The sequence below is a fragment of the Marmota flaviventris genome, chromosome 15 (genome assembly GCF_047511675.1).
Source record: "Marmota flaviventris isolate mMarFla1 chromosome 15, mMarFla1.hap1, whole genome shotgun sequence".
Taxonomy (NCBI): Eukaryota; Metazoa; Chordata; class Mammalia; order Rodentia; family Sciuridae; genus Marmota; species Marmota flaviventris.
In genome coordinates, this window is record NC_092512.1 from 585,161 (window position 1) to 600,381 (window position 15,221).

Consider the following 15,221-nt stretch of genomic DNA (forward strand, 5'->3'; position numbering starts at 1 on the left):
CCAGCACCAAGCGTGACTGCCCCACAGGGGCGGACCTGCCGGCCCAGCACAGCTGTGCTCCCATCCAAAACCCCCTACACCACCCCGGGTGGTGCCTGCATAGTTTCCCAGCCCAGGCCTGCCCGCCTGTGCCGCATGCACACGCACACACAGGCGCCCTGCCCCACCCCACTCCTGTCTACCTACCTAAGGAGAATGCCCGAGGGCCTTGAGCCCGCCAGGTTCTCCTGCTTCCCCCACACCCTGCCGCCGTGGAAAGCCATGGGCCCCCTCCTGCCCCCATAACTAAGCAGCACAATAACCGACTTAGCGAATTCAGGTAGAAGGAACGTTTAGGTAGCACCTATTTTGTACTGATTCTACAAGTAGGGCCCGAGGTGCGGGGCCCTCGGGTGGGGGCTGTGGCCGCCGGCCCGCCCCGCCCCCACCCCTGCCTGCGCCCCGCCGCCTTGTACATTTTCCCTGCCCTGAACAGGCTGGGATTTTTACTCGGGCCGCGCCCCTCTTCCGCCCCCGTTTGGGGCCGGGCCGGCCGGACAGACGGACGGACGGACAGACCTCCTTCCTAAGCACAATAGCACCAGCTCCCCGGAGCGCCGCACCTCCACAAGGAGAATAAATGCCACTCTTGATAGAATTTGTAGTGTTGGCTGATGTGATGTGTCCTCTCTGGGGAGCTGCTGGGGGTGTCTGGGAGCATCTCCCCCATGCTGAACGCGCAGCTCACGTAGCTGCTGGTCCAAGCCTTTCTTCTAGTGGAGAGGGCCTACTTGGCTGGCTGAGCCATAGGAACACCGTTCTGAAGGCAGAGCAGTTGGCACTTCCCTGTGGCAGGGGAATCTACACCAGGAACTGAGGGCACAGATGGGCTCTAGCCCAAGGTCAGGCTCAGCCTAGCCTGATCCAAACAGAATATGTACAGCAAGGGGTGCAGTTCTCTGCCTAAGATGTCTCCACTGTCTCTTATTTTCCTTATAGGGGCTTCTGCTGCTCCATAGGCCTGACCTGAAGGCAGCTTATCAATAGCTCCAGGTCCCTCTAAGATGCTATTGGAAAAAATGGAGATGGCAGAGATTCTGAAGTGTAGCTCTCCTTGTGGCCTGCTGTCCTCATGTTGACTACCAGACTCTGGGGTATGTTCCCATACCACTGGAGAATGCAGAAGGGGTGAAGGTGCTAGCAGGGAGAAGTGCCCCAGGGGCAGGGAGGCTTTCACAGCCACTCACAGACCTTGGGCTCTAGACAGGGAAAGCAGAGTTGAAAGGGGGTACAGGATTGTGCGGGGTGGAGAGCAGAAAGGCAAGGACCTAGGCAAGGCCTAGCAATGGCACCAGTAATCAGGTAGACAGTCATGAATTGAGTGGCTCAAAGACTTTGTGCACATGTGATCAAACTAGGTTAGCCCTAGACCAGGGTCAACACAGCTGTCCACATCCTGGCAAGGCCAGGGACCAGACCTGCCCAGTGGAGATATAGCTCTAGCAGGTAATAGCCTACGGCCTGATTCTTAGATGGGGCTATAGTAGGGGTGAGCATCCCCTTCTGGGGAGCTCCACCAACAGTAACAATTGTAGGAAGGCATGCCTGGTACTGGGAGGGGTGAGTGGCCAGGGCCTCCAGCAGAGGGATCCTCACTATCACTGCCCCTGGGCTGGGTAGGCATAATTGTCCTGTTTGCAGATGAGGAACCTCAGGGAGGTGATAAAGAGCTTCTCTAAGGTTGAAGGATCCAGGGTTGCCTTTGACACAGCCCTGTCCAGTACTCTACATTCCCCTATACCTGGATCTACACCATGGCAGGGAGAAAGCTTCTAGCTGTCCACTCCTTTCTGATGGACTGATCCTACAAGTTCAGCGTCTTGATGTGCTGCTTCTGCTTCTTCAGGATTCTGAGGGTGATGGGGGTAGGAGAATGGAAGTGACCTCCCCAAGTCCTGGATGAGCCCATGTCCCCATTCTTCCCAGATGTCCATAGACACTGCTTTCCAACCCAGGAAATGGGTAGCACAGGCCTGAGAACACCACTGACACGTACTCCCCTCTCTACACACCTGGTTGGTTTCCTTGGTCTGCCCATGACCCTAAGGCACTGGGGTCAGCCTGAAACCATTTTTAAACCTTAAAACCCTCCTGGTTCTCTTATTCCACCAGGATTGCAAGGTTCACCATACAGCTTGGTCCCCCTTATTTGTTGCTACTCCAGGTAAAGAGAGCTGCACCATGATTTTCTTGCCAACCCTACCACACCACTGCACCAACCGACCTCACCTACTCTGACCTTTCTCCTCTTCCCTGCTGCCCTAGGCCACACCCTGACATGGATTTCAGTGTACTGGCACTGTCTGCCAGATAACCTATCTCTTCCTGCCTCAGACTTCCACCCAGCCCCGCCCCCCTACCCAGGTCCTGCCTCCTCACCACCATTCTACACATTTGGCAGGCCAAATCTTCCTCCCTGGTGGCTCTGACCCCTCCTCTGGTAGTCTCAGTCCCCGGGGCCACTTGCCAGCTAATAGCTTTGAGCCAGGACATGGCAGAAGGCATCCACTCCTCAGTGGCTGATGTACTGGGCCTCTCCTGGCTTACTGGCATGCTCAGCACTCAACCTTCTCCGCCCATCAGCATAGGCACAGGCCGGCACTCTTGTTATTTCTTAGTTCCAAATTGGAGGGTGGCAGAGCCAGAGCGCACTGGAGGCCAGGATGGGAGGATTCATGGGTTCATGGAGGCCTCCTGCTAACTACCTGAAAAGGGAGTGGGTAAGGAGTGGCAGAGCTCCCATGGCTCACTCCCGCGATCCAGGCTCCCAAGGGGTCACTTTCTTTCAGCCTCCTTTGGGGTCCATACTCACAAAGTCCCAGCCCAGCCTAGCTCAGCAGGCCACGGGGCAGTCGCTGGAAAGGGCTGGTTCTGACCCACCATGTCTGAGAGGCTTTTCGGCCATCAAGGCGGCCCTCTGCAGGCTACACGAAGACGCCTGCTAGGTAGTCCAGGTCTGCCTGACGCCTGGGCTGATTTCAAGCCAAGAAGGTCAGTGGCAATAAGAACACCGTCAAGGGGGACCGGCCCTCCATCCACGGTCGGAGGAGGTGGTGGAGCAGGGGTGAGCTCAGTGGGAAAGGTGTGCCCCGTTTGCTCCAGAAAGGCGCTTCTTGGCCCTGCCCTCCCTTGGGAAACGAGCATCTGTGCGTCCCGCTGCTAGAAGCTTTTCTGGGGAAGTCCCGGGGAAGTCCAGGATGCGATCACTGAGTGCCGGGTGCAGGACGCGTGTCTGCCCTAGAGGGCGCCCCGAGCAGCCGTGGTGGATGATTAGTTACTTCACTTAAGGATCGGGCGATGGGACATGCCCGTTGTGACTTGACCTGGGCATCTCCCCCTTGATGCTCAGACCTGGCCCTTGTGGGAAGTCCCCGTAAGTCCACTCTAAGCGGTCCCTGGGTGGCTATTAGAGGGCTCTCGGAGCACGACGGCGTTAGCTTCCGTCGGGCGCGCATTCGGACACCGGCTGGGGCAGCGGGAAGGTAGCGCACAAGGCGTCTCCTAAATGACTGCACTCCAAACTGCTCGCCAGGCTACAGGATGGCGAAACCCTGTGTTTACAGAAGCGGACCACGGGCCAGGCGAGAAGCCTGGGGAAGTGCGCGGCTGCCTTGGCTGGGCGCTGGCGCAGCCCTCTGGCCTCTCAGAAGCCACCAACTAAGGGAGTGGCGCTTCCTATGTTCTCGGTGGGGAACTGGGACCGTGGCTCCCAGCATGCCGCGCGTCCCGGCGACCGCGGCTCCCAGCGTGCCCCGCGCCGCGCGTCCCGGCGACCGCGGCTCCCAGCGTGCCCCGCGCCGCGCGCCGCCGCCTAGGCCCCGCCCTTGCCGGCTGTGGACTACAAATGGCCGCGCGCGGTGGCTGCCGGCCAGTCAGCGGCTTCGAAGAAGGGTAGCCGCGGGCTACGGCGGCCGGCAGGGGGCGGCAGCGGCCGTTGCCCAGGGTGCGGAGGCGGGGTCGGGGGCCTGGAGCACTGCGAGCCCGGCGGGCCACGACTGGTGCGGGCTGAGGCCATGGGCGACCGAGGCGGCACGGTCAGCTCCCGGCGCCGGAGGACCAGTTCGCGGCCCTCCGGCCAGGGTGGCGGCGGGCCGGTGGGAGCGGAAGAGGAGGTGCGGGACGGGGCTCCGGGCCCCGACGTGGGCGCTGGGGGCGACGCGCCGGCCCCGGCCGCCGCCTCGGACAAGGACGGAGACTCTAACGTGGGCAGCGGACACTGGGAGCTGAGGTAACGGAGCGCTTGACCCCTCGCCTATGACCCCAGGCCCCGGGACTCTCCCGGTCAGAGTGGCCAGAGCAGTGAGTCCGGAGACGTGTCCCTCTTGGGCACCGCGGGTGCACTGAGACTTTCGGGGGAGGGTCACCTGCCAAGGTCACCCAGGTCAGGGCCAGGAGCTGGCCTTCCTGGCCAGACAGAGGGGAGCGGAGGAACAGCCCCTTTTCCAAAACACTTGGGCTTGTGCACAGTCAACTGGGTCCAAAGGCCCTTTATGAGGGGCCAGCTGGCGGCCTGGTCCCCTCCTGGGTTGGTCCACTTCCTTCTCTCGAAGGGTGCATGTGATGGGGGGCCTTGTGGTGAAGGGGTTCTTTTGAGGGCTGTGAGGGATAGGTGCCAGTAGGGAAGGCTCCCCAAAGAGGATTGGTCTGCCAGGGAGGGTCTGGCTGGAGGCTTGTCTGAAGACAAGGGAATGGGTGTTCCCAGGCAGGAGTGAGTGCAGGAGACCTTCTTATTGTTGCAGACCTTCCTGAGAGTGGTGGCCTGGCCCATCATCCCTCACCCAGTGGTTAGGGGCCTGTTTACGGTACCAGAATGAGTGCTGCTATGGAGAGTTGGGTCTTGTGTGAGGACTTTCATCCCCTGGTTGTAGTACAGGAGAGGGGTTTGATGTGGACACACCTACCAGTGGGGCCCTGCTTAGCTGAAAGAAGGACAGGAAGGGGTGGAGGACTTGGCCTGCTTGGGCCTGGGTCTTCCCCAAATCTCCCTTTCTTGTCACGATTCTGAGATTCTCTAAGGGGCTAGGAGGAAGGGCTGATTGGCAAGAATTTGCTTTCTCAGTAAACAAGAACTGAGGCTTTCTTTACCTAGCACTCTAGGGAGGGGGCTGAGGGAGGGCAGCTGGGGTACAGGCCCTGTCACTCTCCTTGGTGGTGCTCACAGTTCACCTGGGAGATAAGATAACCTCAGTGTGAGGCAGACATGGCACACTGTGAACAAAGGTCGGATGAGGAGGCCATGAAGATACCATGGGGGAGGAGGCTGGCCCTCTTAAGAGGGGCACTGGCTTCTTGGCGCCTGGGAATGTACTGAGGGAGGCTGGTCCAGTACCTCCTGCCTGAGTAGGAGTTGAGGGCCCTATTCAGGCTCTATTCTCTGTTAAATGCCCCAAGTTGCCCTCCAGAAGGCTGGGTGATGGCTTGTATGATTTCCAGAGGGGTTGGGAATTGGGGTTATTTTGTGTGAGATTGATAGGGAGGTCCCTACTGGGCCAAGCTACAACCTAGGGTTAGGCAGGGGAGAGCAGTCACATATCTTCTTTGCACTGGCCAGTGAGCCTTTTCTGTGTCCCTGCTGTATGAAGCCAGTGGGAGAGGAGGAGGGTCTCCCTGGGAAGAGGAATAGTAGATGGCAGCAATAGGGCCATCCAGGGCTGGAAAGTGAGCTAGCTGATTATCCATTTGTGGGTCTTCAGGACAAGTAGGCTCTGTATGCTTATCTCTCCACCCTGGGGAGGCAGCAGGGCTTGAGGATTGCTGGTTGGGGTGCTAGACTCCATTCTCCTTGCTGTCAGGCCAGTCCTTGCTCTGGCTATGTTCCCTGAACTTGGCCTGTAGCTCACCCCTTTGTCACCCTTTTCTCACCAGTTTTGTTTCCTACTTTTGGCCTAGCCCAGCCTTCCTCTCCCCCTTCCTTCTGACTCCTTGAGCTCTGGCCTCTTCCCCTCCCCAACACTTCCTGCTCACCTGGGACTGGGCAGGCAAGCTAGGCTCTGGGTGTGAGCTCATTTCTTCTGCCCTGTGGCAAGGTGAGGCTGTGAGGCAGGAAGGGGAGGTACTCCTTACTCTGCCTCCTGTTTACCCTTCCAGGCTCTGCAGACTCCCACTGGTCCTTAGTTCACAGGCACCCTAGGCATGATCTTGTGGTTTTGAGGTTCTCCTAGGTGTTTGTCCCTGGGTGTCCTACCTACCTCTCCAGCAGAGTGTGAGAGGCATGGGGAGCCTGTCCCAACCATCTGGTACTCCAGAGGTTGTTGTAGAGGAAGTGCTGAAGAGGTGGCAGCTGGGAGGGGAGCCAGCTCTCTGCTCCCCTCTTTGCTCTGCTTGGCCTTGGAGCTTGACTTTGTGGTCCAAGAGGTCCACACTTAAAAGCTGTCTTTGGGCATGGTATAGACCTTGGCAAGTGCATCATGGGGATGCACAATGCCCATGTGATATTGAGTGTGGGGCAAGAAGGAGAGGGCACCCCTTCCTGCTCTGCCTGCAGTTCACCTGGGTGGGCTTGGGGCTGCAGGAGGGAGAGAGGGCTGTTACAGGTCCTCTTGGTCCCAGGGAGTGGGCGTAGGACAGTTGGAAGGTGCATGGCATGGGCAGGCTCTCTAGCAGGTGAAAGGAGGAAAAAAGTATCTTGGGCATGGCTGGACAGCACTCTCCTGCTTTGCAGCCTGCCCTCTAGCCCATTTGCTGCTGACTACACTGGCAAGCCTGGGCCTTTGTGGGCATTGGAGTAGGGGGGCTTCCTCCCCTGGGTCAGGGGCCTGCATCAGGGGATGGGGTCCCACCTGCAGTAGCTGGTGGACCTGAGGTATGGGTGTGTGCCATTGAGGAAGGCCTTGAAGCCCAACAAGAGGGATCCGAAGAAGCCCTTGTGTGGCTTTCTGGCATTGGCCTTGGAATGCAAAACCCTTTCCCTGCTACTGTCTTCATCTTGGTAATGGTCACAGATAAAGCAGCATACTCTTGGTGGCCCAAAGGGGGCAGAGGTCACACTGTTGTGAAACAGCCATGTGGTGTGAAGACAGCTCGACATTTGGTAGGTCGTAGTATAAGGAGGCTGGCCAGGCTTTGGGATAATTCTGGTGAAAGTGAATGGGCTCTAGCTTGCCAGAGAGGGGGGCAGTTGAGAGGTCCTCTCCAGTGGACAGGCCCAGAGAGGCTATCCTTCTTGCCTCATGGTATTGGGGCTCTGGGGAGGGCAGACATCTGAGTGAAGCCAGTTGGGGGGTGCCCAGGGGGAAACAGTTGGAAAAGCACATACAGACTTTGGGTGAAGAAGGGCTCAGGTAGAGACCACAGTTTCACTGTATGGCTTAAGGTGGACCTAGTGGAGATACAGGAAGCCCAGGACTGAGTTTGGGAGAGAGTGTTGGATAATGGCAGGGGCTGAAGTTGGAGTGGAGCTGCCTTGTATTCCTGCCTGAGACAGGCAGTAGGAGAGGTGTTACCACCCTCCCGGTGTCCAGAGGCTGCCAGGGGTAGTGTGGATGGTACTAGGCTCTGAGCAGACACCTGGGGTGCAAAGGTTGAGTCTGTTGGCACTGCCCCTTAGCCTCCTTGGTCCCTCTCCTTCTAGGTGGGGCTGCCTTTGATCAGAACCAGACTTGCTTCTGGGGACTGAAGCAAGCCAACTCTGAGAGGGCATCCGTGTCATAGTGCTGGTCACGGGCTCCTCTACTTTCTCCCCCTGCTTACATGCCCTGAGAGGGAGATTGTATTGGGGGAGGGAAGGGGAGGCTCTGGCTTCTGCTCTTACAAAACTAAAGCCTTACTCAATGCCACATGGGGCTTCCTGGAGGCATAGCAGCTGGAGGGCAAGGCAGGGTCATAGTTGGTATGAGTGAGCCAGGGTACTGGTTCCTGGGGTGTGGGCTCTGGCCTTGCTCGTGTTTGTTGTTGCCAGGAGCTGGGTCTGGACCTTATCTCAGCCATATCACCTGGCCCCTTTGCCAGGCCTAGGTACTCCTCTTCACAGGCAGGGTCTTTTGGGAGTGTCTCCTACCCTAGCACTTGGTGGAAATGTTCCTGGTTTGAGGCCTGCTTCTGCCAGAAGCTTCTCTGCCATCAGGTCCTAGCCCCCTAGTGATCTCCTCTTGGCATTCCCAGCCTAGGCAGGAACATTGCATTTACCATAAGCACATGAGGTCTGAGTCACTGCCCCCAGAAAGGTGCACGTTAGGCTGGGAGGCTGGGCTGGCCATAGGACTGGGTCATTGCCCACTCAGGCTTGGGAGTCTAAATGTGGGGAGGAGGCTCATCTGGGCTCTGGTGTCTGCAGACCCTTTAATTTATTGGGTGGGTAGAATGGGTGGACTGAGCAGGGTGGACTCCACCCCCACATCTTTTTTCCCAACAGTGCTGGGTGGGTCCACAGATCCCCAAGTTGTATTCTTCTGGTGGCCTGAGAGCCTGATTTCAGTCAGGACCCTCTGGGGAGCAAAGCCAGGCTCCTGACCCGGGGTGCTCAAGCCCCATATAAACTTGGTCAGCTCCTTACTGTCTTTTATGAATCTTCTCTGCCTAGAGGAAAAGGCCTCTGCATGGTCCTGAGAGTTTTGCCTACTATAGGCCATATGGCTGCTGGTATAACCTTTTCTGGGTCCTCCCCTTGAAGAATGGGGTACGTGGGCAGAAGAGACAGTTGGCGGGGGATGGGTCACAACAGTGGGCCCATCTCTGCCCTCTGGCATCTGCTCACCAAGGGGCCTATTCCCTACCTTGTCAGGTGCCATCGCCTACAGGATTCTTTGTTCAGCTCTGACAGTGGCTTCAGCAACTACAGAGGCATCCTGAATTGGTGTGTGGTGATGCTGGTGAGTAGGATGGGGTATGGAAGCAGGCCCACCTGTGGCCAGGTGTGGTAAAGCTTTCCAGGTGGGCCTTTTTCTGAGCTCAGGCTGTGCCTCAGGCATGTGGGAGCTAGTGCTAATGTGGGCTGGGGTGCCTGGGGCATGTTGCAGCTGCCCCGAGAAGGCTGTTGCTCTATATGGCTTATAGCCCTGGATAGTGGGGGAAGCAAGGGTGTTCCCTGCAGTGGCCACACAGAGGTCCTGTTGGGTCCTAGGTTAGCCTGTGGAGGCCATGTGGTTAGTGGGGAGGCTGAGCAGTGCACTCTGGGCAGAAGGACTCTTCACTGAGAAAAGTGCCTCAGGAGTACAGATCCCCCTGGCTGTACTGGGGTGGCATGGGAAGGCAGAGAGAAGAAGGGGAGTGTTGAGTGGCGCCAGGGCTGAGAGGCTTTTGGGGACTGAGCATGGGGTGCTCTATGGGTACAAAGCTTTCCTGGAAAGGTGGAGAGGTCTTGCCAGTCCTATGCCAATGGTGTCAAGGGCATGGCGTCTTCTCCTGGCCCCTCTCCCTTAGCCTTGGGTCCTGGTGAATGGAGAGTCCTTTGCCATATCCAAGGTCTGCTGTCTCTAAGACCTCATTCCACTACTTTGTGGGGTCAGGCCAACAGCCCCACCCCAGAGGCTCAAAAGGGCAGGCAGCCTGTAGGGCAGGTGAGGGGCAAGCTTCCATCACTCAGGGCTGATGTGGCCTGAGGCCTTCTGTTCTCATTCGGATGTGAACACCTCTAGTTTGGGTACAGCTCTTATGGTTGCCCAGGTGGAAGGGCTTTGTGTATACTATACCCTGCGATGTCCTGAACTTCCAGCACTGTTAGCCTGGAGAGGGCCTTGGTCTCAGTCAGCTATAGGTGGCCACAAACTCTAGGGTGGGTGAGTAGCTGGTACCACATTGGGGATGTGGGTCCAAGGCCAACCTGATCCTCAGGAGATGAAATGTCCCACTTCTTTCCCAGGCTGGGTCTATAAGAGTTATCTCAGCCAGCCTGGGTAGTACTGTCCGTTCTCTTGCAACCCACTGGGCCTGCCTGGCTCTTGGGCACAATCCCACGGCCTTTCCCCTGCTCTGGGCCCTCCACCACCTCCTCCCTAAAGAAGGTCATGCATCTTGGGCTCCAGCTGCCTGCTGTGGCCTCTCAGGAGAGGTCACGCAATGTGGTTGATGAGGTGGGGTCACGTGTGTTGGGGCAGCAGGCTGGCTGCAGTTGGGGGAGGTGGCTCCTGTGTCCCTGAGCTTGTCATCTCTGTAAAGCCTTCCCTGACCACCCAGGCAAGGACCCCACCAGTGTTCCCTTGCCAATGTTGCTGTTCCATTTACACTGTGCAGGGCCTGTTCTCTGGGCAGATGGCCAGGTTGATGGCATCAGGGCCCACCTCCTTGGGTGCAGGTGGTTCTTGTAAGACAGATGAGCAGGGAGGACAAGTACCTAGTCCCAGCTCTGGCCAGAGCTGGGAGCCTGTTTCAGTGGGGGCTCAGCCCTTGGAGACACCACTAGGGCTTAAGTATTTCAGGAAGAGCTGAGGCAGGGGAAGGGCTAAGTACCTCTGCCCTGCTCCTCAATGCCTGCACTTGCCCCACAGGAACCAGCCTGGCTTGTGGGGTGGTGGGCAAGAATGGGCAGCTCTTCCTCTTCAGCCTGGGCTGCTAGTAGGTAGTGGTCCTTGGAGATTAGTTTTGGGCAGGTTCCCTGGGCAAGCAAGTGTGGGCTTTGAGACCATCATAGTAGTGACAGGCTGTGGGGTAAGCTGGGGCTTCCTCACCAGCTCAGCTAAGCTGGCAGTATGAGGGCTACTGAACATTGGGTCTCAGTCCATCACTCCAGGTGCTAACCAAGATGTGGGCATCTCCTAGATAGTGTTAGTGGGGTTGCTACTTCTCTTTGCCCCCACACTGATATGTGATAAGGTAGATGGTGAGTTTCAGAGCTTGGCGGGAGAGCAGATGGAGCTGGGTCTATAAGAATGAGGCTGTTGCCTGCCTAGGGCCTCTGGCCCCAGAGGTGCTGTGGGGAGTTGGAAGGTGCTGGGTGGGTGGGGTGCCCTGGTGCCAGTACCACCATGCTGATCTATTGATTATCTACAGATCCTGAGCAATGCACGATTATTTTTAGAGAACCTCATCAAGTGAGTATTTTTTTCTAGGCCCCATATAACCTACCACCAGGCCAAGGCCCCACCCCCATTCAGACCTCCTTGCCCTACCCCCAGGTATGGCATCTTGGTGGACCCTATCCAGGTGGTGTCTCTGTTCTTGAAGGACCCCTACAGCTGGCCTGCCCCATGTCTGGTTATTGGTGAGCTGGGTTCTGAGGAGGGCCATGGGTGGGGGGACCAGGCTGACCTGTCCTGAACCTTCTCTATGGTATTTCTGTCCTCAGTGGCCAATGTCTTTGCTGTGGCTGCATTCCAGGTTGAGAAGCGCCTGGCCGTGGTAAGCAGTCCCTTGTGACCTGCCCCAGGTCAGCTCTCATCAACTGCACTTACAGGGTGAGGGCCCTGAATGACTGTTCTGCTCTTCACAGGGCACCCTGACGGAACAGGCAGGGTTGCTGCTGCATGTTGCCAACCTGGCCACCATCCTTTGCTTCCCAGCAGCAGTGGCCTTACTGGTTGAGTCCATCACTCCAGGTGTGCCCCCACCCATCCGTCCCAGCCCACACTGGGCTCAGCCTGTATGGCATGGATCCCCCATGGTGCATGGGGGCCATGGTTGAGCCTGCCTCTCCCACAGTGGGCTCTGTACTGGCTCTGGCAGCATACACCATCCTCTTCCTCAAGCTCTTCTCCTATCGGGACGTCAACCTGTGGTGCCGCCAGCATAGAGCCAGGGCTAAGACTGGTGAGGCTGGTGAATGAGAACTTGTCTGTGGGTGGGCCTGGGTCCACCCTGGTGTCCCATCTGTTTTGCTTGCAGTCTCTGCAGGGAAGAAGGCCAGTGGGGCCACTGCCCAGCGCACGGTGAGCTACCCGGACAACCTGACCTACCGCGGTGAGGACCTGTGGGGCCAGGTCCCAGGGGTGGGGGTCAGGGGCAGGGTCAAGTCTGTACTGGTTCCAGCTCCTCTCTTCCCTTCCAGATCTCTACTATTTTATTTTTGCTCCTACCCTGTGTTATGAACTCAATTTCCCTCGCTCCCCCCGAATTCGAAAACGCTTTCTGTTGCGGAGGCTCCTTGAGATGGTGAGGTTTAGGGCTGAGGGAGCCACTGGGGGTGGGAGGGATTTGTGGCTGGTGGTGCTAGGTTCTCAGCTGGCTGCTCTTTGGCTCTTCCCCCCAGCTGTTCTTCACCCAGCTCCAGGTGGGGCTGATCCAGCAGGTAAGTGGGTGAGAAGGTGGGTGGCAGGGGCCAGATGCAGCCGGATACTGATCTGGTGCCCTCCTTTGCAGTGGATGGTCCCCACCATCCAGAATTCCATGAAGCCCTTCAAGGTGAGCAGCTGGGCTCTCCTGTGGCTGGGGTAGGTTGGGTGGGGGCCACAGCCGCTGAGGCAGCCTGTCTCTTCAGGATATGGACTACTCTCGAATCATTGAGCGCCTCCTGAAGCTCGCTGTGAGTACTAGCAGTGGGCAGGGTGGGGGAGCACAAGTGGCAGGTGGGCATCTGGAACCTGGAGCCCCCTCCCTTACAGGTCCCAAATCACCTCATCTGGCTCATCTTCTTCTACTGGCTCTTCCACTCCTGCCTGAATGCTGTGGCGGAACTCATGCAGTTTGGAGACCGGGAGTTCTACCGGGATTGGTGGTGGGTGGCCTTGAGGGTGGCCCTGGGGACTGGGGTGGGCTGGAGCATGCCTTGCTCACCCCATTGTCTCTCAACAGGAACTCTGAGTCTGTCACCTACTTCTGGCAGAACTGGAACATCCCCGTGCACAAGTGGTGCAGCAGGTGTGTGGGTGCTGTGTGTGCATGTGTAGGATGTAGGTGTGCACCTGGGCCTCTCCCTGTCCTAGGGCATCATCCTGTAGCCTCCTTCCCTTGCAGGCACTTCTACAAGCCCATGCTACGCCGGGGTAGCAGTAGGTGGGTGGCCAGGACAGGGGTGTTCCTGGCCTCCGCCTTCTTCCACGAGGTCAGTGCTGTGAGGGCATCCTGCCTCACCTCTGGGCAGGGGTGTAGCCACTGAGACATTGATGGCCTGTTCTCTCCTCACCCTAGTACCTCGTAAGCATCCCCCTGCGAATGTTCCGCCTCTGGGCGTTCACAGCCATGATGGCTCAGGTGAGCAACACCCCAAATGCCTCACCCACCTGAACCCTGTGCCAAGCCCCATTCCCTGTGGTTACTGCCTGCTGACCTCGGTCCTATGTGTCCTCAGATCCCATTGGCCTGGATTGTGGGCCGCTTCTTCCAGGGCAACTATGGAAATGCAGCTGTGTGGCTGACACTCATCATTGGGCAACCAGTGGCGGTGCTCATGTATGTCCATGACTACTACGTGCTCAACTATGAGGCTCCCACAGCAGGGGCCTGAACTGCCCAGGCTTGACTGCCCACATCCAGGACAGACAGCCCTCCCTGCCTGTCCAAACCTGAGGGAACCTGGCTGCTGAGCCTTCCTCCTGCCCCAGGAGGCCTCTCTGCCCCTATGGGGCTCCCTCCTGCTCCCCTTAGGGATGGCAACAGTAGAGTCTGGCCCAGCTGGCAGGAGCCAGTGCCTTCTTTAGGAGTCTGTGCTGACTTGGGGAAGAGGGTGCCAATAAAGTGCTGTCTAGAGTGACTCTCCCCTCAGCCTCCTGGGGGCTACTGGGAGGGATGGTCCAGCACCAATTCTGTGGGGGCAGGTACTCCAGGGGTTCAAGGCCCTTTTGGTCCTTAGGCAACCAGATGAGGCTCTGGTGCTCTGGGGGGAGTGTCTGGGTCCTGATGTCCCACTGCATTCCAGCTGGCAATCTCCTTGGGTGCCTACAACCTCCTGGGGTGTTTGGGCAAGGCCACTCAGCTGTATCAGGATAGGAGACAGCAACCCAGTTTCAGCTTAAGGTTGTGAGGTCCAGGGGTAACCAGGCAGATCCACTGCTTAGGAAAGGGCACACTTCCTAACCCAGCCCTACCAAGCTGATCTTTCCATAGGCCCCAGTGGACAACTAGCTTGCTTGGTTAATCAGAGCTCATCATGCCCAGCCACAGCCTGGGAAGAAGGTGCTCAGAACTTTCTGGGAATGGGGCTTAGTCTGGGACAGGTCAGAGACCAGGGAGAAAACGGTCTGCAAGTCCTTCTTACTTGGGTCTGGTGCCAGGTCTGCCATCTTGTTATTGCCTTCAGTAGGAACTGAGTTAAGATACCCAGAAATGGGGTCTCCTCTGCCCCCGAAAGCATACTTCCCATGGGAGGACTGAGCCTAGGGCACCCTGGCATAGAGGGCCAGCTGAAGACTGGCAGCCTCTGAGCATCCCCACTCTTCCCACCTCACCAGGACAGGACAGCTCAGCAAGGTGGAGTCTGGGATGCACTGCAGATGGGCCTAGCCTGACTTCCTCCCATCCCCATAGCCCACTTCATGACACTCTGGGCATCAGGAGCTGGTCTTGTGACCCTCAGAGGGATGCCTTGTCCCTAGACCCTGTTACATAGCGAAGTGGTGCAGAGGCCACTTCAGTGGCACACAGAGCTGGGGGTCATCCCAGAGCCTGTCTTATCATGGAAGGGAGGCCTTGTGTCAGTTAAAAACCGAGGCTATAGGCCACAGCCCTCAGACCTTCGAGCCATGGTGCCCAACAAGGTGGTTGCTTGAGAGGTACCTGTGTGCTGAGAAGGGCAGGGGCAGTCCAAGCCTGTGCTGTCCCTCCTGCATTAGCAAACTGCTGGTTATCTGGGGGCTGCTCTGTCCTGGCTGGTTCCTCTCCCAGTGGAAGCCTACAGACAGCATCTCTGTGGCCTCCCCAGGACAGTGACTAGTGGGTGAAAACCTGGGGGAGGGCGTTGGAGCTCTCTGGACTCTCACGGTATGGGCTCCTGTACTCCCCCCAGCCCCTCAGTCAGCAGGTCCTGACGTAGGAGATCGGACATGGCCCACAGCCACTTGTGAGCTTGCCTTCCCTCTTCTGCCCACACCCATGGAAACTACGGAACCAGCAGGAGCGTGCCAGGCCTGCCCTCAAATCAGTCCAGTGCCTTGTGGACAGAAGGGGTCAGCCTGACGCTGACAGGAGATATGTGGAGCATGGTTACCTGTGCCCTGTCTCTGAAGGGACACCTTAGGAAGGGTTGTTTTGCTGACAATCAGGGCCAGACAGGCCCAGGTACTGCCACCACCTTTCAGATCTGCTCTGGGGCTCCCCTCCCCCATCCCCACCTCCCTAGAACCCCCAGGGCAGGAGGAAACACATAGGAAGCCAGAGCA

General features: G+C 57.9%; 1 protein-coding gene across 2 annotated transcripts; it reads left to right on the forward strand.

Annotated features, from left to right (window-relative positions):
* Positions 1 to 3,897: 3,897 nt before the first annotated feature.
* Dgat1 (diacylglycerol O-acyltransferase 1) lies at positions 3,898 to 13,597 on the forward strand. Of its 2 annotated transcripts, XM_027951581.3 has the most exons (17): positions 3,899 to 4,267; positions 8,759 to 8,846; positions 10,963 to 11,003; positions 11,088 to 11,173; positions 11,258 to 11,310; positions 11,402 to 11,507; positions 11,611 to 11,718; positions 11,794 to 11,868; positions 11,957 to 12,060; positions 12,158 to 12,196; positions 12,268 to 12,309; positions 12,386 to 12,430; positions 12,510 to 12,622; positions 12,700 to 12,765; positions 12,862 to 12,949; positions 13,036 to 13,098; positions 13,196 to 13,597. In XM_027951581.3, the coding sequence occupies exons 1-17, from the start codon at positions 4,053 to 4,055 to the stop codon at positions 13,349 to 13,351; spliced, it is 1,488 nt and encodes a 495-aa protein (XP_027807382.2). In that variant the 5' UTR covers positions 3,899 to 4,052; the 3' UTR covers positions 13,352 to 13,597. The 2 variants fall into 2 exon arrangements, 1 of the variants encoding a protein (XP_027807382.2); XR_003584973.3 differs by lacking the exon at positions 13,196 to 13,597 and having other exon boundaries at positions 3,898 to 4,267; positions 12,846 to 12,949.
* The last annotated feature ends 1,624 nt before the right edge of the window (positions 13,598 to 15,221 follow it).